Here is a 25,664-nt window from a genome sequence, read left to right as displayed (position 1 = left end):
CCCAAGAAGACACCAGATTAAGACAAAGCAGTTAGAATATCATGAATTCTCATGAACTGATACTTGCAAAACTCTTTCATATACACACATGTATATATGTATTTGTATATATTCACACATATATAAACTTTTTATCATATGTGTATATATAATGTAAATATGTGTATGTGTATACATAGTCTTATACAAAAATAGGATCATTCTACAAATTCTTTTTTTTTTTTCTGAGACAGGGTCTCACTCTGTCACACAGGCTGGAGTGAAGTGACACCATGATAGTTTACTGCAGCCTTGATCTCCCAGGCTTAAGTAGTCCTCCCACCTCAGCCTCCTGAGTAGCTGGAACTACACGCCACCACACCCTGCTAATTTGTTTTTGAAAAGCTGCTATTTATTTGACCAGAAAAACATTTTGGACTTAAGAAATGGCAATAACTGGTACATACATTAATTCAAAATATTTTCACAAAGCACCAAATAGAATAGTTCCCAATCTTTTCACTGAGAAACCTTTGAAAGAATGCCTAAAACTTAATCAGTTTATTTAGGTTTTTAATAAAGAAATCTAAAGCAGCCAATCAGACTTTCTAATTACCAAGAGATGACCAGGTTAACAACCTGGAGGTTGCAGGAGCTTTTAAAAGCTTTGTTTAGGCTGGGCTCAGTGGCTCATGCCCGTAATCCTGGCACTTTGGGAAGCCAAGATGTGAGGATCACTTGAGGCCAGGAGTTTGAGACCAGCCTGGTCAATACAGTGAGACCCCATCTCTATAAAGATAAAATTAAATTAAATAAAAAAAAAAAGTTTTGTTTAACCTATGCATTTGTCGACCTCAGGCTACTAATCACAGGTCCATGTGCCAGATACCCTGCACACATAAAACTGAGTAATAAGTATCATGTATAAAAGATAAAGACTATATATGGTCCCTGTATATTTAAAAGGAGTAATACCTAACTCTCATGGGTGAACAATTAGTGAGGGGCAAAGAGACAGACAGAAATTACTAACCCACAAGGGAGAACCAAGCAAGGTCAGTAGAAAAGAGAAAAGTCCTGTGCTCTGAGAATGCAGCAGAAAGAGCACTGGGATATTGCAGGGACCAGGCAGCAATCCAGATCATACCAGGAACATGAGTGGATGTCAGCAAGTGTGGGAAGGAGTCTTCAAGGCTGAAGAAAACTAAACGAGCCAAGACACAGAGCCACAGGAGTACTGCCTGTTCAGAAGACAGTGAAGTATTTGTTCTGGGTAACACGATGTGAACTAAGAAGAGACATAAAACTCAGGAAAACCTCACCCAGCAAGAGCCCAGAAACAACGCTGGTCTGTATTTCTTAACAGCAATTCAACAGAGAATCTGAGGTGGCCTGCAAAACTAACAAGACAGCAAATTATCTTCAAAGGGCAGGGGCACCACATACTCTTTGTGGAGTGTCAGTGGCCAAGGATCACCCTGCAGTCCCTCCCCAACCCCATTGTGATACCCCAGGCCCTTGGAATCAAATCCACTAGCAAATTCTTCCTTAATGGAAAATCTCTCCCCTCCCCAAATGTAAAACAAAAAAGATAAAACCAAAGAAAACAAAACAAAAAGACACCATCAGAGCAAGCTTTAGTCCTCATAACTCACCTATACCCCTACTGAGAACAGGGTCTACCCCATTACTTAAACTGATTTGTAACACTGCTCCTACTACATCCTCCTCTTCAAAAAAAGTAAATAAACACCACACAAAATATAAGCTTACCCCAAATAAAAGTCAGCATCAACCTAAGGATCCTACTGTAATATTACTACACTAACCCAGGATATTTTAATCCTCTTCCAACTCATTTACAAAAAAAATTCCTCTTCTGAGACCTCTGGAAGCATTACAAATATTGTTGCATTAGATTGTTCTTCTTGAGGTAGTCTGAAGTCTTGAAACAGAAAAAACTTACCTATTTTTCTACACCACCACTGAGGGGTATTATAAAAGGCCTACAACCAAAATCCCCATCCCTTTGATTCTCAAGCTATTAGAATTTTTTCCCTCATATCAAACAAATGGGAAACACACATAAAAAGATGAAAAGTCATGCAAAAAATTTAAAAAGGCCAGGCACGGTGGCTCATACCGGTAATCCCAACACTTTGGGAGTCTGGGGTGGATAGATTCCCTGAGCTCAGGAGTTCGAGACCAGCCCGAGCAACATGGTGAAACACCGTCTCTCTAAAAATACAAAAATTAGCTGGGCATGGTGGCATGCACCTGTGGTCCCAGCTATTTGGGAGGCTGAGGTGGAAGGATCGCTTAAGCCAGGAAGGTGGAAGTTGCAGTGAGCTGTGAAGGTGCCACTGCTATGTAGCCTGGGCAACAAAGAAAGATTCTGTCTCAAAAATAAAAATAAAAAACAAGCAAAAAAAAAAAAAAACCCACATAAAAAAGAAACTGTATCATCATACAAACAGTCTAAACTTGGCCTAAGACAAAAAAAGTTTATTTGGTTTACCCAAGGTACAGGCATGTTATAAATAAAGTACTCAAGAAATTAACACCTTATAAAAATACTGAAAAAATTTTAGGTGGGAGCATAAAACTAAAATCAACTCATTCTCTGTCAAACAGTTCTTCCAAAATGCCAAGTCTACGAGAAGGGATGTGTGGCAAACCATCTGCATGCGGCTGTCTCCCACACCAGACCACTCTCAGGCCCACAGCCTTTACCCTTTTGCTCAGGTGCACTTCAGAAGTGCAGGGATATTGAATGCCTGCTGAGGGTAGACCAAGGAGCCTTGACAGATATTGGTTAGCTTTTTGTGCTGCACGTGATGACCTCCAGCACTTGCTGCCAACGCCTTAGCTTTGTCAAGTGCTTCTGGACCAGTGCATGTCTCCAATGTTACTCATTTCTTAGTTTGGAGACATCCTCATTGATAACTTGCTCTGGTTTCTGGACAGATAATTGCAATCTTTTTTGTAGGAAAAAAACATTCTGTCTGTCTTGCAATATCCAGAAACTTGTGTATACACAGATCAACACCAGTTCCAATTTCTTCCTGATTGGTGCCATTGACATAGTCCTGACTTACCGGAGAGGCTAAGCAAGTCTGGAAAGATGACTTCACATCGTCCACCAAAGTATTGTTAGAAGGTCTCAGAGCTCCTGGAGCTGCTGGTAAGGGAAGCCTGGTCTCAGAGCCCTGGTGGTGGTTGGGGCTCTGATGGCTGCCCAAAGAACATACTGCCTAGCGAAGCAGCCATGCCTGGAATAATTTTTTTTTCTTATTTTTAGTAGCGACTAAAAATAGGTGTCACTATGTGCCCAGGCTTGTCTTGAACTCCTAAGCTCGAGTGATCATCTCATCCCAGCCTCCCAAAGTGCTAGGATTACAAGTGTGAGCCACCATACCTGGCCTTTTCTACATAATTCTAAACATGGCTTACAGTCTTCTCCCTCCCTCTTCATATTGCCAATTTTTAAAAATATAATTATTATTTTTAATAATTATGTACTGTTCTTCTGTTTGGATGTAATGGAATTTAATCATATTCCTACTGACATTTATATTGTTTTCCTTTTCTTTGTTTTTTGAGACAGGGTCTCACTCTGTTGCACAGGCTGGAGTGCAGTGGCATGATCTTGGCTCACTGCAGCCTTGACCTCCTGGGCTCAAGCAACCCTCCTGCCTCAGCCCTGCAGTTTTTCTTCTTTAATAATCAACACTGGCCGGGTGTGGTGACTCGTGCCTGTAACCCCAGCACTTTGGGAGGCCAAGGAGGGTGGATCACGAGGTCAGGAGATCAAGACCATCCTGCCTAACACAGTGAAACCCCATCTCTACAAAAAAATACAAAAAATTAGCCGGGCATGGTGGCACACACCTGTAGTCTCAGCTACTCAGGAGACCGAGACAGGAGAATCACTTGAACCCGAGAGGCGGAGACTGCAGTGAGCCGAGATTGCACCACTGCACTCCAGCCTGGGAGACAGCGAGACTCTGTCTCCAAAAAAAAATCAACACTGCTTTGATGAACATCCATATTCACCTGTCCCAATATTAACTTTTTAAAGTATTTTTCTTTTTTTCCACCCTTTCTTTTCACAGGTGTTGACCAATATTACTTTAGAATATTGATGTGGATTTTGTTGTTGTTGCTGAGAAAAGGTCTTGCTCTGTCACCCAGGCTGGAGTTGCAGTGGCATGATCACGGCTCCTCCAGGGGCTCAAGTGATCCTCCCAGCTCAGCCTAGCCTCCCCAGTAGCTAGGGCTACAGGTGTGTACCACCACGCCTGGCTAGTTTTGTGCGGTTTTCTTTTGCTTTTTTTTTTCTTTAGAGACAGAGTCTCACTTTGTTGCCCAGGCTGGTCTTGAACTCCTGACCTCATGCCATCCTCCCACTTCGGCCTCCCAAAATGCTGGGATTACAGATGGGAGCCACTGTGCCCTGCCCAGATTTATTTAATAAATCAAGTACCATATAAATGGTATATACAAAAAGTATTATAAGAATTCAAAGGTAGGAAGGAGAGATCAGTTTGGCTCAAAATGGTCCCAAGAAAGTTATTAATACTAAAGGAAGTGATTCTTGAGATAGGTTTTCAAGAATGGGAAAGAATTCCCTAAGATGCAAACAAATGAATTTGGTAAGAAAGGAAGCTGAAGATTTTGGACACATTATTTTGAATTAAGAATGTATTCTGAGCCAGGCACAGCGGCTCAGGCCTGTAATCCCAGCACTTTGGGAAGCCGAGCCAGAAGGATCACTTGAGTCCAGGAGTTCAAGACCAGCCTGGGCAATATAGTGAGGCCCCCATCTCTACAGAAAATTTTAAAAATTACCAAGAATGGTGGCGTGTGCCTGTGGTCCCAGCTACTATGAAGGCTGAGGCAGGAGGACTGCTTGAGCCCAAGAGGTGGAAGCTGCAGTGTGCTATGATGGTGCCACTTAACTCCAACCTGGGCGACACAGTAAGAACTCTATCTCCAAGAAAAAGACAAAAACAAAACCAAAAAAGAATGTACTCCGGTCATTGTCATTTCCTTGAGACGTTAAGATTTAAATTACTTTGGATTTTCTTAACAGAATGAACAGGAGTTGGACTGGTGGAGAGGAAAGCGCATGACGATGTAGGAGGGTCTCGGACACCAATGCATCGCCACGACTAAGTGAAGCAGCAGCAAGCGATGTTGGAGTGGGCGACGAGGGTGGACAGGGAGTCTGGGGACGACTGTGGGAGATCTAGTTACAAGGCAATACGTCCTTAAGACTGGCTTTTTTGAAGACCACAGACGCTCTCTGGGACTCAGTCCAGAGCTTCAAAAACGTGGGGACGAATTGCGCCTTAGAACTTCTGCCCTTGGCCTTGGCAGGGGCTCCTCCCCATCCCTCGCCATTCGTCGACAGGGGCCGGCCTGCCGGGCTCGCTCTCACCTGCGCCTGGATGTAGAGGGAGATGCAGTCGTGCGAGAGTCGGTACCGGCGCAGCAGCCGCAGGCATTTCACCAGGTGCTCCTCCCCCGCCGACAGCTCCTCCGTGTCGATGTGGTTCACCCCGAGGTGGAACTCAATGACCGCCAGCCTCACCGCCCGCTGGGCCACGGGCCCCTCCGGCTCCACCACCTCAGCCGGCAGCCCCAGGGCGTGGTCACCAGCACCCGGGCCGTCCTCGGCCTCAGGCCGCTCATCCTCGTCCTCAGGCGCGGGGCCGAGCAGCGCCTTGACCTCTTCCAGCAGGGCCCGGGCGCTGTATTTGGACTTGTACGGTTCCTTCTCCGGATTTTTTTGCAGTTCCACCCGCGACAGGGTCAGCGCCGCCTGGAATTTCTCACAGACCTCTGCCCACGGAACGTTCGCCATAGCGGCCTCTACTGCCTGGCTTTCCTCAATATTTGCAGTCGGGACTCCCGCCTTCCTTCTGCTTTGCGACACTTTACTTACGGCTCTCGACACGTTGCGGCCGCTATGGAACGAGAACCAATAAAACCCGTCCGGAGAACCGCAATACGCTCGGCAGTGGCCAATGGGAAGACGTAGCAATCACCACAACAACCATTCTCATGGAAATGAAGTTGTCAATGAGGGTGTTCCCGCCTCCTTCCCCGCCCCCTGCAGCGGAGAGTTTATCTCTAGATTGACCCTGTGAGGATGGATTTATATAAATGTTTAATATCAGCTTACTTTAACGAAGCATGCCGAAATATTTTTTACAAACATAGCTAGCTAACTCTACTCGCGTTGATATGAACTGAAAGGCAAAAACCTTTAGACATTAAGTGTATATACCCCAGCCTGTCACTGGATAAAACTTTCTTTTTTAAAAAAGGACAGGCGTGGCGGCTCACATCTGTAATCCCAACATTTTGCAATGCCAGTAACATTTTGGGATGCCTACTGGAGTGGGCAACATAGCAAGACCCATCTCTACAATAATTTTTTAAAAAAATTAGCCGGGTGTGGTGGCGCGCGGCTGTAGTTCCAGCTACCACGGAGCGTGAGGTGGAAGGATCGCTTGAGTCCAAGAGGTGGAAGTTACAGTGAGCGAGACTGCCTCAGAAAAAAAGAAAACACGAGCATTAGAACAAATACCTAATGCATGCGGGCGTAAAACCTAGATGACAGGTTGATAGGTGCAGCAAACCACCATGGCACATGTATACCTATGTAACAAACCTGCACGTTCTGCACATATATCCCAGAATTTAAAGTAAACTAAAAGAAAAAAAAAAGATTGAAATGTAGCCGAGAGCTGATTATTATCAACATATAATATCTTGATCGAGAGCCATAAATACACAAAACACTCAGTGATAGTCAAATACTTTCACTTCAACCCTGAAATACAGGTTGTAGGAATCTGTACAACTGCCCAAGGTAACAAGAGCTAAGTCCCACAGCTGTGAAAGCCACCTCATGCCTTTTACCTTCCTAAATTATCAAGTCAAATGGGGAGGGGTGATATAAGATTTTAACTATTACGCACCAGTTGTGTAAAGTGCTTTGAGACGTACAAAGGAGCATTGATTTTGGAAGTTCATATACATATGATTTGAACCTCAGATTGACCTGCTTTCTTAATTGACAAGTTAAACTTTTTTAAGCTTCAGGTTTCCCATAGTAAAATCTGAATACTACTACTTACCTCTACAGAATTATTCTGAAGAATAAATAAAATTAAACGTCTATCCTTTAAGTGTTAATGCTCCTAAAAATTCCTTCCTAAACCTTATCCCTGGGAGATCTCATCCATTTCCAAGTCTATCATTACATGTGCTGCTCACTCCCACTTTGTCTCCAGGCCAGATGGCTCTCCAGAGTTCCAGACTGGAATATCCAACATCCAGCTAGAACAATCACACCTGAATGTTTCAATAGCTGCTGTGTATCAGTATGTTCAAGTCTAAATGTATGATCTTCCTCTTCACATGCCCCTTCCTTCCCATACCAAATTTGCCACATTTGCAATTCTACATGTCAGTGAATGGCACCACCATCCACCAGGCTGATTTCCTGTACTTTTTTTTTTTTTTTTTTTTTTGTAGAGATGGGGTCTTGCTTTGTTGCCCAGGCTGGAGTGCATTGGCATGGTCTCGGCTCACTGCAACCTCAACCTCCTGAGTAGTTGGGATTACAGGTGTGCACCACCACACCTGGTTAATTTTTGTATTTTCGGTAGAGATGGTGGGACCATGTTGGCCATACTGGTCTCGAACTCCTGACCTGAAATAATCTGCCTGCCTTGGCCTCCCAAAGTGCTGTGATTACAGGTGTGAGCCACTGCACCAGGCCTTTTCTGTCATTAAACCTAAAGCCAAATAGTACTGCTTAGTCCACCTACTAAAGAGCTCTGTGTACATCTTTTTACCTCCATTAGTTTAGGCCATCATCTGATTACTTCTAACAGGCAGTCCTGTTGCCGGTTTGGCCTCCTATCAATGCATTTCCCAGTACATTTAAAATGAGTTGGGCTGGGCGCGGTGGCTCCCACCTGTAATCCTAGCACTTTGGGAGGCCGAGGTCATGGGATTGATTGAGCCCAGGCGTTCAAGACCAGCCCGGGCAACAGAGACCCTGCCTCAAAAAGAAAAAAAAAAATTTGTTCATTTGTTCATTATTGAGTGTCTGTTATTTGCCAGGCACTGTTGTAGGTGCTGGAAATTCAGCAGTAAAAAATGGACAAAAATTCACCAGCCTGGACAATATGGTGAGATCCCCAGCTCTACAAAAAACATTTTTAAAGAAATATTGGCCAGGTGTGACGGCACATGCCTATAGTCTTAGCTCTGTGGGAGACTGAAGTAAGAGGATTATTGGAGCCCAGGAGTTCAAGGCTGCAATGAGCTATGATCATGCCACTGCACTCCATCCTGGGTAACAGATAGAGACCCTATCTCAAAAAAAGACAAAAATCCATGCCCTGGTATAGGGAAAACACTAAACATATTAAATACATAAACCATAATGCAATGACTAGAGATCCATCTCATGACAGGTAATTAGAAGAGGCCAGGCATGGTGGCTCACACTATAATCCCAGCACTTTGGGAGGCCAAGGAAGGACGATTGCATGAGGCCAGGGGGTTCACGACCAGCCTGGTCAACGGAATGAGACTCCACCTCTATAAAAAATTTAAATATTATCCAGGTTTGGTGGTACCCACCTGTAGTCTCAGCTACTTGGGAGGCTGAGAGGGAGGATAACTTGAGCCCAGGAGTTCAAAGCTGCAGTTCTACCTTTAGTAAATGTATCCTAAGGTGACAGACAAGTATGCAAACACGTATATGAAGATATTAACTTTAGGGTTGTTTATAATGGTGAAAAATTAGAAATAACCAGCATGGCCATCAAGTACTGGTTAAATGTGTAGTGGCATATCTATACAAGATAACATGTAGTCATCAAAAATGTCCATGTAGGCCTGTACAAAATTGTGCACAACATGTTGAAGGGGGAAAAGCAATTCACAAAATCAAATGATTCCAATTTTATAAAAGAATATGTGGAAGACTGCTCACTAAAATATTAGATAAGGGTGACTGGTTTTTTTTTTCTCTTTAGATTTTTACATCTAGCTTTTATTATTTTTATAATAAATATTTCAAGCTATTTTCATTTTAGAAAACAAAAGCCACCAAAATCAAGTATTACTATCTTTATTATGGTATAGAGTAGTATTTTATACATTAGCTCATTTTATAGTAAAAACATTTATGTACAACTGTAGAGAAACTGCTGCACAGATAGCTCCAACTTAAATTAGAAAATATTTTCTCTGTAGAAAATAGTAAAAATTGTAACATTTACCAAGCTAACCCAACAAGTTCATTTAAACCAAAAAGTAGCTAAATACATTATACATTTATAAATACAGGTTGAATTCTGGGATCCAGGAGAAACTTTAGTTTCATTTATTGAAATAGCCATGTTTTAAGTTATGTGAAGTGAAATTTCTATTAATCTTCCCTCTTACTCTTAATTTATGCTGGATTATTTTTCTTTATGCTAAATCCATAATCCACAACAAGGTTTTAGCTGTTCTTTTCTAAAGGACAGGTACCATATCCTTTTAATCTGCTTGATAAGGTACCCATGCCTATCCAAATAATGAAAAGGTTCAGTTGTTATTAAAGCATGCCTAGTATTTGGGCAAAATCAGAATTTAATAAATTACACTGTCACCTAATACCCATGGCTTGATGGGAAGTCATGAGGAACAAGGGTAAAGTGATAAAACTGGCAAGTGGATCAATGAATAAAAGCCAAGAGAATTCTGAGACCAGAGGGCAAGAAATATCTAGTCAGGATTCAAGGACAGAACTGAAGTTCAAATAGAAAAAGGATGCTGCCTCAAGGATCAGGAGCTGAGCTGGCTATCAGAGCCCCTAGTACATGGTGATCAAATAAGCGGCAGTTAGAGATAAAGACTGGATTAAGCAAGAGAAATCAGGACCTAGAAAGATTCTAGGTGTTCACAATAATTAAATGAAAACAAGACAGACATGCGGCTTTAAATTTCCTAGCATAGTAGTTCCAGGATTCTCAGTACAGAAATAATCTCTGGAAATTAAGGCAAGAAGATAATGCCACTCTTAAGCTCCTGTGCTATGTAGAATGTTTCCCAGAGAAATAGTATCTGAGAAATCAGATACAGTGTTATCTGGCCAGGGGTTACATCAACTTCTTCAGTTCCCTTAAAACAACTTAATCACATACAGTTTGTCTTAAAAGGAAGCCTCCAATCAGCTAAAACAAACTTTCAACAGAGATTCAGTTTAACAAACAGACCCTATACTGTGGCTTTAGAAACTAGGCCACTGACTACCTAAAAACCCCAGCTTGCCCACTTGAAGTTAACCTCTAGAAACATTAGTGATCTGTGAAGTTTTCACCATTAAAACAATGCTTTATCATGCAAATCATACTTGTTCTCTTTGCTCTCCAGTTATGAATTTGTTACATTTTTGCATTTGACTATTTCCAGTGGTTTTTTTTTTTTTTTTTTTTTTTACATACTCTTTGGCAATGTTAATCTGCAACCCCCTACTCCGTTAAATCTTGTTGGTAAATAATGTTAATCTTCCAATAGGAAGAAGTGGAGTACATTATCATTTTAAGCACCATTTATCCAGCCTACTTACAAATAAAGTTATGGAGCCACCTTATACATTTGAAATTCCTTAAAGACCCTGGCTTTCTATTAAAATGTACTTTTACATATACTATCTGTGAAGAATTCACTAAAGCATGAATCACCTTATAATGAGAAGCTAAAAATGTATCAAAATGAACATAAGTATAGGTAATCTATATCAAATGTACTACATCTTCCAAGTCTAGCGCATACACTGGTATAAACTGTATTACAATCCACATTAGTTTGAAATCTTGTTTCAAAACATTGCTCAGTATTAAGTCTCAGTAGACAAACAATAGGACCACATGAGAAACTGTTCGGCAGGTGGCTGAGGAAATCTTCCAAAGGCTTAAAGTGGTCCTCCAGAGACTGTTACACTCCCTTAGGTATTTACTTCAGGGAAGGACACTATTAAGGGACACTTTTGAGTATAAAGACAGGTGAACTCACAAAGTATAGGCAGATACACGTTTGATTTTATCTTCTAATCTACAGATAATCCTTTAGAATAAAAATGTAATGAATTCATACACCTTTCAAAAGGAAGAACTGAAGAAGTAGCAATAAAGTTATAAATTATAATGATCAAATGAAATAATTTAAATGAAGCTTGTCTGCGTCTGAAAGACACAGGGACTCGGCAAGTGGTCAAAAGGAGGCACAACGTGCTTTTAACTTTGTAAGAAAAATAATGTTCAGTTCTATATTGCCAAACATTCTCTTTTTGCTATATAAATCTTCTAATTATTGACCAAATGCTTTACTGAAACTCCGCTTCTGGCCTTTGTTTTGGGATCTGTTACTTTTGTTGCCACCTCCTGATTGCTGTCCTCTCGGGCCTCTACTGCCTTCCCGCTGTCCTCTGAATCTTCTGTTTCCATCCCGCTGTCCTCTGAAGCCTCGACTGCCTTCCCGTTGACCCCTGAAGCCTCCATATCCTTCCCGTGGTCCTTCCAGCTCTGGTTGCTCTGTGGCCACAGAGAGCTGCCAGCGTCGTGAATCATGCCATTTCTCCTGTGAGAGAACGTTTTGTTTTCATGTGCTTTAATTACTATTCAATTTTTAAAAAGCATGAGAAAAACAAAATTTTTCCATTTTTTCAAAGAAAAGGTGATAACATAAGTGCTTAACAAGTCACTGGTCAAAAATAACACTGGCCAACCATCATGGTCCAAAAGCCAGTGTCACTAAAGTGTGGGAAAATATAGTTTTATTATGAGAAATAGCCCTCATCACTACTTCATTTATTAAGTTATTAAACCATTTATTCAACTCAATTGCTACAGGGTATCTACAGCCACAGGTAATAAAACAAATATATTAAGCACACATTTCTCACAGTACTGAATAAAGATGTAACAATTTTAAATGTCTATGAACACCTGTAGGCTGGATGTGGTGGCTCATGCCTGTAATCCCAGCACTTTGGGAGGTGAGTGGATCACCTGAGGTCAGGAGTTCGAGACCAGCCTGGCCAACATGGCGAAACTCCCATCTCTAGTAAAAGACAAAAAATTAGTCAGGGGTGATGGTGGACCTATGATCCCAGCTACTTGGGAAACTGAGGCAAGAGAATCGCTTGAACCCAGGAGGTGGAGGTTGCAGTGAACCAAGATTGCACCACTGCACTCCAGCCTGGGCGACAGAGCAAGACTCTGAAAACACACACACACATGTGCACACACACACACACAAAACCTGTATAACATATGTAAGTGTTAAAGGGCGGGGAGAGCTGGGTATCGTTCACAACTTTGTATAAAGGAATTACAGAAACCAGGTGGGTTCAACTACAAAAGCTGTTCAGAATTAAAAAGCTAGGGGGGAATATTCCAAAATTTAATTATCAATTATCTCTTATGAAAGGAACCAGAACTATTGTTTCCCAATCTATTATTCTCTATTTTCATAATTAACATTCTACAATTTAGGTACATTAACTTTAAAATCTAAGAGAAAAGAATACCTGTATTTCTGTTACTGATGCGGTGGGTACATCAAAGCAAACACCCTAGAAATCAAAGTAAATGGAAGTTAATCCAACCAACGCACAATAAAAATACTCCCTTTAAAAGACCACGTATTCTGTGAAAAAAAGAAAACAAAAAACATAAAGCAAAAAAAACCACCAGGTATAATTTTAGATGAACTTTAGACCAAAGCTAATACATTACAGCTGGCAAAAGTACACTGCAGAAAGACAAGGAATACTGAAAAAAAAAAACTCCAAACGAATTAGGACTTTCTAACTATAGACAGAGTCTTAGCTATTACACCGTGCTAACCCTCTAGTGGCTATTAGCTACATTTTATTGCTGAGCAAACAGGCTTGGAAAGGTTAACTGACTAGTCTAAGGCCCCACAGCTATTAAATGGAGCAAGTATTTAAAATCTCGTCTGTATGGCTCTAAAACCTATAGTTAAACTATATACTGCCTTCCATCAGAAAAGCAATGCCAGCTATTCAGAATGACCTAACTAAAAGCGAAGAACAAGTGATCTTCTATTGTTAATTGTCTAGTTTTTCTTAATTCAGCCTTCTGTAAGAGTATGAAAAAAATAATACAGGACACCATCTTTTTTTTTTTCCTCTTAAGATAGGGTCTTGCTCTACTGCCTAGGCTGGAGTACTGTGGTGCAATTAACAACTTACTGTAACTTTGGCATGCCACTACACCTGGCTTTTTTTTTTTTTTTTTTTTGGTAGAGACAGGGTGTCACTATGTTGCCCAGGCCAGTCTCAAGAATTATCTTCCCAACTCAGCTTCCCAAAATACTGAGATTACAGGTGTGAGCCATGGCACCTAGCCAGGACACCATTTTTAATATTAAGTGCCATCCTCTCCAATCAAGGAAATCATCTAAAAATATAGTCAAATTATGTGTTAACTAATACAGGCACTCCTCTCCCTGCTGTCTTCAACTGCAGTATTTTATAAGGAACACCCCTTTCACCCCAAAATTTACCCAATCACAACATAGGTATCATCACCTACTGGTGGATTTTGCCATTCATGGTAATCTTCACTTACATATTTACGAAGTAGAGTATAATCCCAGGCATTCACTGGGGATAGAGGTAACTAGAAAACAGTTTTTGCCTTTGAGTGTTCTTGAGGCTCTCCGTAAGCAAGCACAGCAAGGTAAAAGTTTACCTGCATAAACATGTGTCCTAAAGACTTTGAAGTACAGATAAAGATGCCCCTAACATTGCCTGGTAAGATTTAAGGCTAAGCAAAGTCATAAAAGCTACTTTGGAGGAAACGATTTATATATATACAACATTTTTTTTTTTTGAGACAGAATTTCACTCTTGTTGCCCAGGCTGGAATGCAATGGCGCAATCTGGGCTCACTGCAACTTCTGCCTCCTGGGTTTTCAAGTGATTCTCCTGCCTCAGCCTTGCAAGCAGCTGGGATTACAGGCATACGCCATCATCCTTGGCTAATTTTGTATTTTTAGTAGAGACAGCATTTCTCTATGTTGGTCAGGTTGGTCTCAAACTCCGGACCTCAGGTGATCCGCCCACCTTGGCCTCCCAAAGTGCTGAGATTACAAGTGTGAGCCACCGCACCCGGCCAAAAGATTACTATAAATAGTAGGTTCAGCAGGCACTGAGGATGAGATAAGCATGGTGTAGTGGGCACTGCTGGAGTAAATGGTGTTGGTAGAAATGAAGCTGTAAGGCTAGCAGAGGCCAGGACATGAAGGATCTTACCCTCCTATGAAAGGGTTGAGACTTTATCCCACAAGTTTTGTGGAGATAAACAACATGGCTAGACATGCGATAAGCTGAAGATAAACCTAATTGGTTCACTAGGCCAGTGGACACCTGGAAACCTGAAAATCTTTCAGGGGCTTCGCCAAGTCAAAATTATTTTCATAATAATGCTGCCCTTTCCACACCCATTGTCTCAAGGGTGCAGTGGAGTTTCCTAGACACTATATGACGTGATAAAATCATTGCTCTGATGGCTAATGGAAAATGATATTGTGTTTTAGAGTTCCAGTTTTAATTTCTAATACAGTAAGTATCCATAGATATAACCCATATAAACTAAAGTTTTTGGGTGTCCCTAACATTTGCTAAAGGGATTGTGAAACCAAAATGTTTGAGAATCCTTGTGATAAGTCTATGGCATTAACCAAGAGAAGTCCTCAGAAGAAAGAACACCAGGTTTAGGAGGCAAAAGTTTTCATTTTTAATTTGAATTCAAGATTCTGAATAAGTCCAGTGCTAGAATAGGATTGTGAAGAAAAAAAAAGATTCTGAAAAAGTTACTTTAAATAAGCTATTTAGGTGGAGATGTCAGGGAAGCAGCTGGATCCAGTCTGGCACTGTGAGGAGAATGGTACAGGCTGGAGATAGAGGTACACTAGTTGTCAGTGGCAGAGTGGCAACTGAGGATCACAGATGAGATTACCCAGGGAAGATGAGAGAGTGAAGAGATGCAGCATTCCCACAGAAGAGGAAGAACCTACACCACTTTATGCTTTCCTGCCCACATAAAGCCCCATCAAGGTTACAAGAGACCCCAGCCTTACCAGTTTTCCTTTGAGAAAAACCATTCCCTTCACTTTGGAATCAATCTCCTCGCCCAGCTGCTCTTTAAGCTCTTTCCAAGCATAACTAATATTTGGCATTTCAATTGAGCACTGCAAGATCATGGTCACAAAACCCTTACAGAAGAAAGGGGAATAAAATTAAAGTGCTGAAAATAAACCTAATTGGTAAATACCTGCTTTTGTGATTCTAAAATATTTCTTGAAAAGTTATTCCTAAAAACATATACCTCACACAAACAATTAGTACAAACAGTCTCTGGTTTTACTTGGGGAACTCTGAGTAAGACTGAATGTCAATATCTTGGTTGTGGTATTACAGTTTTCCAAAATTTTATATTTTTACAAAATACATTTGCCTTTTAGGGAAGCTGGGCAGAGTACACGAAGGATCTCTCTGTATTATTTCTTACAACTGCATGTAAAGCTACAATTATCTCAATAAAAATTTGAATTTACAGGAAAAGTATACACCTTCTAAAGTTTCTAGGTATGCTGCCTAAATGTATTATATGCATTTATGCATACATATGTTTGGGCTACTTTAGGATTAAAACAATTAAAAATCACATACCACAAAATTCACCATTTAAAGTACACAATCCAGTGTTTTTTATTTTACTATATTGGTAAGATCTGCAACCATTCAGCACTATGTAAAATTTCAGCCATGTCATAATCCACCCAAAAGAATCCTGTGTCCATTACTAGCCACTGCCATTCCTCCCTCCACACAGCCACTGGGGACCACTCATATTTTCTGCCTCTATGGATTTGCATGTGTGTGTATATATGTGTACGTGTGTTTAAACACGGGAATTATTGGTTCTATTCTTTTTTGAGACAGAGTCTCACTCTGTCACCCAGGCTGGAATGCAGTGGCACCATCGTGGATCCCTGCAGCCTCAACCTCCTGGGCTCAAGTGATACTCCCTCCTCCCATCCCAGCCTCCCAGGTAGCTGGGACCACAGCATGCCACCACACCCAGCTAATTTTTTATTTTTATTTTTTTGTAGAGACAGAGTATCACTAGGTTGCCCAGGGTGATCTCAAACTTGTAGGCTCAAGCCATCCTCCCACCTGTGCCTCCCAAAGGGCTGGGATTACAGATATGAGCCACCATGTCTGGCCAGAAATTGTAAAATACAATTAATACTTTACTACCTTCATGAGAAAGTGAAAACAACTGGGAAGTTTAAATGAAACCCTTTCACATCCTGTTCATACCCCCAAATTATGAAGCATCAGGAATGTGCCGCAGAACCTTACCACATTTGAGTTGATCAAGGAGCGCTGGTCTACGGACGTGGCACCTGAAATGTGGGCCAGTGCTGCTGCCAGAGCTTCCACAGCTCCCTTCTCCTCTATCAGCTTCTCAGCTGATTGCTTGAAGTGACTAATGGCAGTGGGAGGCACGGAATCCAAAAGCCTGTTGTTTGAGAGTGTGTTAGGAAAAAGGATACTAGAAATGGACAGATTTCATTTCTAAGACATCTCAAGATAAATGAGTAACTTTGCAAATCTTTCACATGTGTAACACATTTATTTTGATGCAGTGTATAATCATCATATTTCTATAGTAGTACATCCATTCCTTTGACTGTATGCAATTCTAATTTACCACCTACCGCACCATTTTATCCTAAGAAAATAATAAAACAAGAAGTTCACCACAGTGTTACTTATGATATACAAAAAGTATAAACAATTTTAAAATGTGCATCATCTGGACTACTTATATAAACCACAAAACAGATATAATAAAATGTTATACTACCATTAGATGTGATGATGAATAATGTCAAGAGTTTTTATACAAGAAGCATGTGTTACTTTTAGGATCAGAAAATACCTATTTCCATTCTGAAGTTGAAAAAAAAAGCTGGGTGTGGTGGCACATGCCTGTAGTCCCAACTACTTGGGAGGCTGAGGTGGGAGGATTGCTTGAGGCTACAGTGAGCTATGACTGTGCCACACATAATCATTTTAAGAAACCCCATCTCTTTTAAAAAAAAAGAAAAGAAAAGAAATAAGAAAAAGACCTCCAAAGTCAGTTGAAAAAATGATAAGGACGTTTATGGGACTATTTGCACGTTTTTAAGGGGGTCACTATTATCTTGGCAATAATAAATGTCCCATTCAAAGTTAAAAAAGATCATCCAGTAAAAGGGTAGAAAGTGACATGCAGCAGTGTCAGGGCTGGCACTCTGGAGGCTGTTTGTTGTATACCACCAGCATCTTTGTCCCATTCCCCTTCTTTGCCATCTAACCCCAACTCTCCTTAACTGGCACCCAAGGGAACCCCGTCTGTAGGACCCTTAAAAAAAAACGCCATGCTAAAATAAATTTGAAAAATGTAGTTAAAATACACTCTTCCCGGCCAGGCACGGTGGCTCATGCCTGTAATCCCAGCACCTTGGGAGGCCAAGGCAGGTGGATCACGAGGTCAGGAGATCGAGACCATCCTGGCTAACACGGTGAAACCCCGTCTCTACTAAAAATACAAAAAATTAGCCGGCAATGGTGGTGGGTGCCTGAAGTCCCAGCTACTCGGGAGGCTGAGGCAGGAGAAGGGTGTGAACCAGGGAGGCGGAGCTTGCAGTGAGATGAGATTGCACCATTGCACTCCAGCCTGGGCGACAGAGTGAGACTCCGTCTCAAAAAACAAACAAACAAACAAAAAAAACCCACTCATCCTTCCTTTCCTCCCTTCCCTGTCTTCTTCCTTCCTTCCTTCCTTCTCTTTCTTTTTTTTTGAGACAGTCTCACTCTGCCACCCAGGGTGGAGTACAGTAGCACAATCACAGCTCACTGCAGCCTCAACCTCCCGGGCTCATGCAATCCACCCATCTCAGCCTCCAGAGTAGCTGGGACTACAGGCATGTGCCATCACATCTAATTTTTTTATTTTTTATAGAGATGAGGTTTTGCTGTGTTGGCCAGACTGGTCTTGAACTCCTGAGCTCAAGCAATCCGCCTACCCCAGCCTCCCAAAGTGCTGGGATTACAGGCATGAGCCACCATGCCTGGCCCAAAACTCTTTCATTTACAAAACTTTCCTGAACTATTAACATGCTGATTGACATCCAGGATTTCCTTTGATCATGGACTCCCTGTGTCTGTTTTTTAAATAAGCATTTACAGTAATTGTGGAAACCACTATAAAAATGATGCCCAAAATGAGTGGTTCTTTAACAGAGAATGTAGGTCACCACCAGGAGGCATCTGGAAAATGGCTTCTGGTTTTTATAATGCCAACCCTACCTACCCTGAGTATGCTGCACAGGGGAATCAGCCACGGATCCTAAACAGCTAAATATCCTTCCATTTGCAGGACAATCCCATAAAAAATAATTCTCTTGCCTCCAATGTCAGCAGCACCTCCATTTGACAAACGGTTAATTAACCCAATCCTCAGCATCTAGACATTTACTATTAACGAAACAATCAACTTTCATCCTACCAGGTGAGGAACTGGATTAACGTAGATTTGGAATGTAATCTGTGGTCTAATCAGCCAGTGGGTGAGAAGCACTTATACTATACCTAAGATATTATCTCTTAAAATATCCTAGACAAAGCAAACTATTTTAATAGTGGTTTCCTTTGGTAAACAGGATTGGACAGGAATGAGTATCACGCCTGTAATCTTAGCACCTTGGGAGGCTACATAGTCAGACCCTGTCTCAAAAATTAAAAAAATACATTTTTAAAAAGTCAAATCTTATTACTGTACAAAGACATGCAGTATTTGAACAAACACTAAAACAGACCATAGCAGTGGTAGGGGACATACCTGATGGCATCTTTGCTGGAAGCTTTTATTATTTCTGTTGCAGAAGGAACACCTATTCGTTTGAACTTAATTCCCTACAGGAAAATGAACCACAGTTTAATGTACAATGGCCATCAATTGTTTCCAATAAGATAAAGTAGTTCCCTAATTTTTTAAATATAGGCCAAATGTATTTATTACCTTAAAAAATGAATTTTCAATTATAGATTTACAGAAAAGCTACAAAGACAGTTCAGAGAGCTCCAGGTTTCTGCTACTGTTAACATCTTACACTGTTAAGGTATATTTGTTTCAACTAAGAAACCAACATTGCTAAACTATTAACCAAACCCCAGACTTTATTCCATGTCTGTCTTTCCTTCTTTCCTTGTTTTTCATGACTGAAAGTTTTAACGAGTGCTGGTCAACAGTTCTGTAGAATGTCCCTCCATTTGAGGTTGTCTGGTGTTTTCCTCATGCTCAGGGTTATATACTTGGGGGAGGAATACCCGGCGTGAATGCTCGCCTCACCACCTCTTATCGGGGCACATGCCTATGTGCCTATCACTGATGACGTGACCCACAATCAGCGGGCCCAGGTAGTGTTTGTTCATCTCTCCACGGTAAAGTCCTCACTCCCCACCTTACTCTATTCTTTGAAAGCAAGTCCCTGAGTGCAGTCCACTCAAGAGGAAGGAGATGAGTTAAGCTCCTGAAGGGGCAAGAATCTACACACACTATTCCAATTCTTCTGGAGGAAAAATTAGTCTCTTCTCCCCTTTATCCTTTTGACATGCCCAAATTCATTTGATTTTCAAGCAATTCCTATAGCCCCTCAATCTTAATTATCTCTGGTTCATATTATCATTGTCTGAAAACTGCCTTTCAAACATATGAAAACAAAACCACTGTTTTCAAATGCAAAGTTACTTCAGAATGGGCCTTTTATCACAGGACAACATATGTACCTAACAGTAAGCTTTCAGTCATTGCCACACACTAGAAATAAAAATATTTTAAAGTGGATAAAAATTGAAGAAACTAAAGACTGACTTTAGAACTCAACATTTGCTTAATGAAAGGTAAGAATAGTTGTACCGCTTTTTGCTCCACTTGTACTAATTGATATTCTTCCTTGTGTTGATAAAAGCAGATGCACACCCCTGTCCTTCCAGCTCTGCCAGTCCGCCCGGATCGATGAATGTAGGACTCTACATCCTATTGAAGTAAAATACATAAATAACACTAAACCAAAAAAGAGAGACAAACACCTGAGTAGCCTATGCAGGTCAGTGAACACTAGCAATTGTGGTTATAAGCCTGGGGGCATGAGGGAGAAGGTCCCTTAGCACTTCAATTTAAAAACCTCTGGCAATTTTTTTTTTTTTTTTTTTTGAGACAGAGTCTTTCTCTGTTGCTCAGGCTGGAGTGCAGTGGCGCAATCTCAGCTCACTGCAACCTCCACCTCCCAGATTCAAGCAATTCTCCTGCCTCAGCCTCCTGAGTAGCTGGCATTACAGGCACGCGCCACCATACCTGGCTAATTTTTTTTGTATTTTTAGTAGAGACAGGGTTTCACCATGTTGGTCAGGCTGGCCTCAAACTCCTGACCTCGTGATCCACCTGCCTCGGCCTCCCAAAGTGTTGTGATTACAGGCATGAGCCACCACGCCCGGTTGACCTCTGGCAATTTTTAAAGCTTCTAGAACAGTGGTCCCTGTCCTGTAGGCAAATTTACAAAGAGCATTGTCTAAATAATGCTTGTCCATTAGAGGCATATATGTAATTCCAATTTTCCATCTTCCAGTAGACACACTGAAAAGATTTCTTTAAGAAGTTTAATGTATTTTAACTCAATATATCAAGTCTTTTTTTTTTCTTTTGAGACAGAGTCTCGCTCTGTCACTCAGGCTGGAGTGCAGTGGCATATCTCAGCTCACTGCAACCTCCGCCTTCCGGATTCAAGTGATTCTGCTGCCTCAGCCTCCCAAGTAGATGCGACGACAGACACCCGACATCAGGCCTGGCTAGTTTTTGAATTTTTAATAGAGACAGGGTTTCACAGAGTTTCACCATGTTGGCCAGGCTGGTCTCGAACTCCTGACCTTAAGTGATCCGTTTGCCTCAGCCTCCCAAAGTGCTAGGATTACAGGCATGAGCCACCACACCAGTCAATATATCCAAGTCTTATCATTTCAGTATACTATCTATACAAACCAGGGTACCAATGCAATATTTTATATTCTTTCATAAGTCTTCAAAATCCAGACCGCATAATGAAAAGTTATGCAGTATGTATTTTACACTTGTATTTTACAGATCAATTCAGATCACCCACATTTCAAGTGCTCAACACAGCTAGGGGCTACCATATCAAAAAGTCTAAAGGCTCATGAAACAATGTTTATACCACACACTCATGGGACTTCCTTTTCTTCCTTTTTTTTTTTTTGAGACGGAGTCTCGCTCTGTAGTCCACGCTGGAGTGCAGTGGCGCGATCTCAGCTCACTGCAAGCTCCGCCTCCCGGGTTCACGTCATTCTCCTGTCTCAGCCTCCTGAGTAGCTGGGACTACAGGCGCTTGCCACCGCGCCTGGCTAATTTTTTGTATTTTTAGTAGAGACGGGGTGTCACCGTGTTAGCCAGGATGGTCTCGATCTCCTGACCTCGTGATCCACCTGCCTTGGCCTCACAAAGTGCTGGGATTACAGGCGTGAGCCACCGTGCCCGGCAGGACTTCCTTTTTAAGAACTGGTGAATTCAGAGTCTTCAGTTATTTTTCCCCATTGTTGTAAGTAGCCTCTAACGATAGGGGATTTGCCAATTTGGGTGAGATTATGTTGGAATCAACATGAAGTTCCAACACTTCATGTTGGAAGTGACTGGAATACCTTTAGAACAACCTTTATTTACATGAAAACTATCCACATCAAGTAAACTATGCTTCAGGATCCTCCTTGAGAGGTTCCTATAACTCACAAACCTAAACATCTCTAACCACAGAGGTTAATTACAAGCCCTTTCTCTCCCCTGTCCTCTAGACTCATGCATTTATCTATCTTACTTACCCCTATCCCATCTAAGTCCTTCCACCCATCTTCAAGGTTTGGCTCAAAAATCACACTATATCCCAAAGTCACCTTTTGAACCTCTGTCTGCTGATTGCACTTCTATTCAAGTGTCAGTTCTGAGGGGGGTGTCTTATAACAGGTTCATTCTCAAAATCACCTTTAGCATCCCAGCACTCAAAAGATAGCTATATACTAATTATATCAAAGTAAATAGTACAATTTCCCATTTGTTTTAATACCCAAAAGAAACAAAATAAAATCTAAGCATAAAGTACATACCTTTGGTGGAGAGCTTTGTATAACCAAATCAACCTCAGGGATGTCTAACCCACGTGCAGCAACATTGGTTGCCACCAGAACTCCAAAACTACCATTTCTAAAACCTTTCAGGGTGATTTCCCTTTGCTTCTGTGGAATGTCTCCATGCAATGACTGGGCATCCTGCCAATAAATAAACGGATGTAAGAACACCAGCACCAACAACACAAGTACTTTTTCTCATAATCAATTAGGCCTGTAAAAGACATTCATATTTTGGTGATATGCCTGTTGAAAACATTACAAAGGGGAAAATGTGTCTTAAATGGATAAGCCTCAATATTATTTCAAGATCCTCAGTCATCAATTCCAACTGTATCCAACTTTACTTATTGAAGTTGAGAATATGACAGAAGAGTGATCAAACCTATTTTGTCAGTGTAACCTTAGGTCTGAGCCACCCTTTCCTCATTTGTACGGTGAGATGCCATGACAGATTAAGAGCTCTAACATGTACACTCTAATTATCAGAAAGAAGTGAGGCCAGGTGCAGTGGCTCATGCACTTTGGGAGGCCCAAACAGGTAGACTGCTTGAGCCTGGGGTTTGAGACCAGCCTGGGCAATATGGCAAGACTCGGTCTCTACTAGAAATAAAAAAATAAAATAAAATAAAGTTAGTGGAGGGTGGGTAGGAGAGCATCAGGTAGAACAGCTAATAAATGCTGGGCTTAATACATAGGTTATGGGATGATCTGTGCAGCAAGCCATCTTTGCTTACATTTACCTATGTAACAAACCTGCCCATCCTCACATGTACCCTTGAACCTAAAAGTTGATGATAAAAAAAAAGTCTTACCAATTAGATAGTAGTGACTATGGCACAACCTCATGTTTATGCTAAAAGCCACTGAACTGTACATTTTAAAATGGTAATATGTGGCACATGAATTATATCAACAATAAAACACCATCCAGAAAAAAAAGTCAGGTATGGTAGTGCATGCTACCTGGAGGTTGAGGCTACAGTGAGCCAAGATCACGCCAGTGCACTTCACTTCAGCCTGGGCAAAGGAAGTGAGAACCTGTCTCCAAAACAAACAAACACAAAATTGGCCAGGTGCAGTGGCTCGGCTCATGCCTATAATCTCAGCATTTTGAGCAGCCAAGGCAGGTGGATCACTTGAGGTCAGGAGTTCAAGACCAACCTGGCCAACATGGTGAAACCCCATCTCTGCTAAAAATACAAAAACTAGCTGGGTGCGCTGGCACGTGCCTGTAATCCCAGCTACTCAGGAGGCTGAGGCAGGAGAATCGCTTGAACCCAGGAGGTGGAGGTTTCAGTGAGCCAAGATCGCACCATTGCAGTCCAGCCTGGGCAAAGAAGCGAGACTCCATCTCAAAAAAAAAAAAAGAAAAAAAAAATTAACCAGGCGTGGTGGTACCCACCTGTAACCCCAGCTACTTGGGAGGCTGAAGTGCGAGAATCACTTGAACTCAGGGAAGCAGAGAGCCCAGATCACACCACTGAACTCCAGCCTGGGTAACAGAGTGAGACTCTGCCTCAATTAAAAAAAAAAAAAAAAGTAGCTTCCTCTCATTTCTAAACTAAAAGAAACTAAACTGGTATTCACTGAATGAATGAAAATTAGACCAAGAGCAAATATGCCCAAGGTGAAGATTTGTTGATATCCCCAGCTTTGCTGGCATAAGGGGAAGGACCAACCTGCTTTATAGCTGAATTCTGGGACAGCTCCTGGGCTTCTTTCTTGGTTTCACAAAAGATGATAGTGCGTCCTTGATGACCACTATATACTCGGATGACATCCCCAATAACTGCTGCCCTCTGAGTCCAGTGGCACTTAATAGCCAGATGCTTATATAAGAAGAAGAAAAAAAACATCTAGTTGGTAAAGCTTTGCTGGAAACTAAAATCACAACACAATGATCAATGAGCACAACACTAATGTTCTAATGTCTTGCTCCTGGAAACAACTACTCAAGCCTGATAAGAGCTATCTGCAGCCACCACTGCGGAGAGAAAAAAACCTAAATAAGTCATTAAAGCAGAAAGCAACATGATCTGCCCATCTCCCCATGCCTCTCCCCTTTCTCTAAGGAGCACCTAACTTTATTTTCTGACAACCAGGAAAATGCTGGAAAGGAAATGCCATTCCCTAGCTTTCTACAGGAAACCAAATAACCAACAAGTTTCTGTATGTTTTGCCCTTTCATTTACTTAAAAACCCAATCTGTAGATTAATATCCAGGTCTGTTCCTCAGTGAAATTAATTCATCTAGGTATCAGAATCAAAAGTGAAATTTTAAACTTCAACACTTTTAAGCTTAAACCCAAAGTACTAGGTTTCTCTGCTGCCCTCTAATGTTTAAATTGTAAGTGTGATTTACGTTTACATAATTCAGATAGATTTAAGTTCCAAATTATTCTGAAATGAAATGAGGCCATCACATGATGAAATTTTAAAAACACAGATATTGGGCCGGGCGTGGTGGCTCACACCTGTAATCCCAGCACTTTGGGAGGCTGAGGTGGGCGGATCACAAGGTCAAGAGATTGAGACTATCCTGGCCAACATAGTGAAACCCTATCTCTACTAAAAATACAAAAATTAAGCTGGGTGTGGTGGCGCACACCTGTAGTACCAGCCACTAGGGAGGCTTCGGCAGGAGAATCGCTTGAATCCAGGAGGTAGAGGTTGCAGTGAGCAGAGATCGCGCCACTGCACTCCAGCCTGGCGACAGAGCGAGACTCCATCTCAAAAAACAAAAACTAAAAATAAAAACACAGATCTCATATACAGCTCAAACAGAAATATCTTTCCTTGGCTTTTCACATAGATTTAGTATTTATCCGGAAAAACAGTATTTGCCAGTCTTAATACTAACAGACAAGAAAATAATAATATACAATTTTATATTCTGGCAACTAAGTAAATAATTTACCTCCACAGTTATTGCCGTTTTTTGAGTCTTTTTACCAATCAGGTCCACCTGTTCATATGTAGATTTCATGTATTTCTTGGCAACATTAAATACCCAATGAGGGCAAGTTGCAGAAAAAAGCAATGTTTGGGGATTGTCTTCAGAATCTTTGAGGAGGGGAAAAAAAAAGTCAGTATGAATAATCCAAACAAGCCTACATAGTATTCCACCTAACCTAACACTTCCACAGTCCATCAATGTTCACCAGCAACCACCTGAGGCAAGTCAGGTACTGAGGACACAAAACTGGAAGACAGAGGTTTCCCAATGGGCAAAGAAACCACTAGGTAATTTATCTAAAAGATCCTTAAAATAGTGAAAGTACTTGAAAGTTATTTTGCTTTCTGACCATTTAGGCTTTGAATTACAAAC

The 25,664-nt window shown here is 41.3% G+C and overlaps 2 protein-coding genes and 1 pseudogene across 4 annotated transcripts in view; all 3 read right to left on the bottom strand.

Annotated features, from left to right (window-relative positions):
• KIFBP (kinesin family binding protein) overlaps positions 1-6,447 on the bottom strand; it is a 31,071-nt gene extending 24,624 nt beyond the window's left edge. Inside the window, 1 exon segment of the mRNA XM_003903855.5 lies at positions 5,423-6,447. Within this exon segment, the coding sequence (XP_003903904.2) occupies positions 5,423-5,848 (426 nt within the window). The 5' untranslated portion in view covers positions 5,849-6,447.
• Positions 2,378-3,644, bottom strand: LOC103887565 (annotated as a pseudogene).
• A 2,679-nt stretch (positions 6,448-9,126) lies between the features above and the next one.
• DDX21 (DExD-box helicase 21) overlaps positions 9,127-25,664 on the bottom strand; it is a 38,980-nt gene continuing 22,442 nt past the window's right edge. For 2 of the 3 annotated variants that reach the window (XM_003903856.5, XM_021943409.2), the window contains 9 exons: positions 25,254-25,399; positions 24,016-24,165; positions 22,313-22,474; positions 20,061-20,180; positions 18,984-19,057; positions 16,457-16,616; positions 15,169-15,303; positions 12,590-12,634; positions 9,127-11,637 (listed from right to left, as the gene is read on the bottom strand). In XM_003903856.5, coding sequence (XP_003903905.1) covers positions 11,368-11,637; positions 12,590-12,634; positions 15,169-15,303; positions 16,457-16,616; positions 18,984-19,057; positions 20,061-20,180; positions 22,313-22,474; positions 24,016-24,165; positions 25,254-25,399 — 1,262 coding nt within the window. In that variant the 3' untranslated portion in view covers positions 9,127-11,367. The remainder of the gene's footprint in view (positions 11,638-12,589; positions 12,635-15,168; positions 15,304-16,456; positions 16,617-18,983; positions 19,058-20,060; positions 20,181-22,312; positions 22,475-24,015; positions 24,166-25,253; positions 25,400-25,664) is intronic. The other variant, XM_021943410.2, reaches the window with a different exon arrangement.

The sequence above is a fragment of the Papio anubis genome, chromosome 11, assembly GCF_008728515.1.
Source record: "Papio anubis isolate 15944 chromosome 11, Panubis1.0, whole genome shotgun sequence".
Classification (NCBI taxonomy): domain Eukaryota; kingdom Metazoa; phylum Chordata; class Mammalia; order Primates; family Cercopithecidae; genus Papio; species Papio anubis.
The sequence above is the reverse complement of the archived record's forward strand: the minus strand, read 5'-3'. Positions and strand labels throughout refer to the sequence as shown.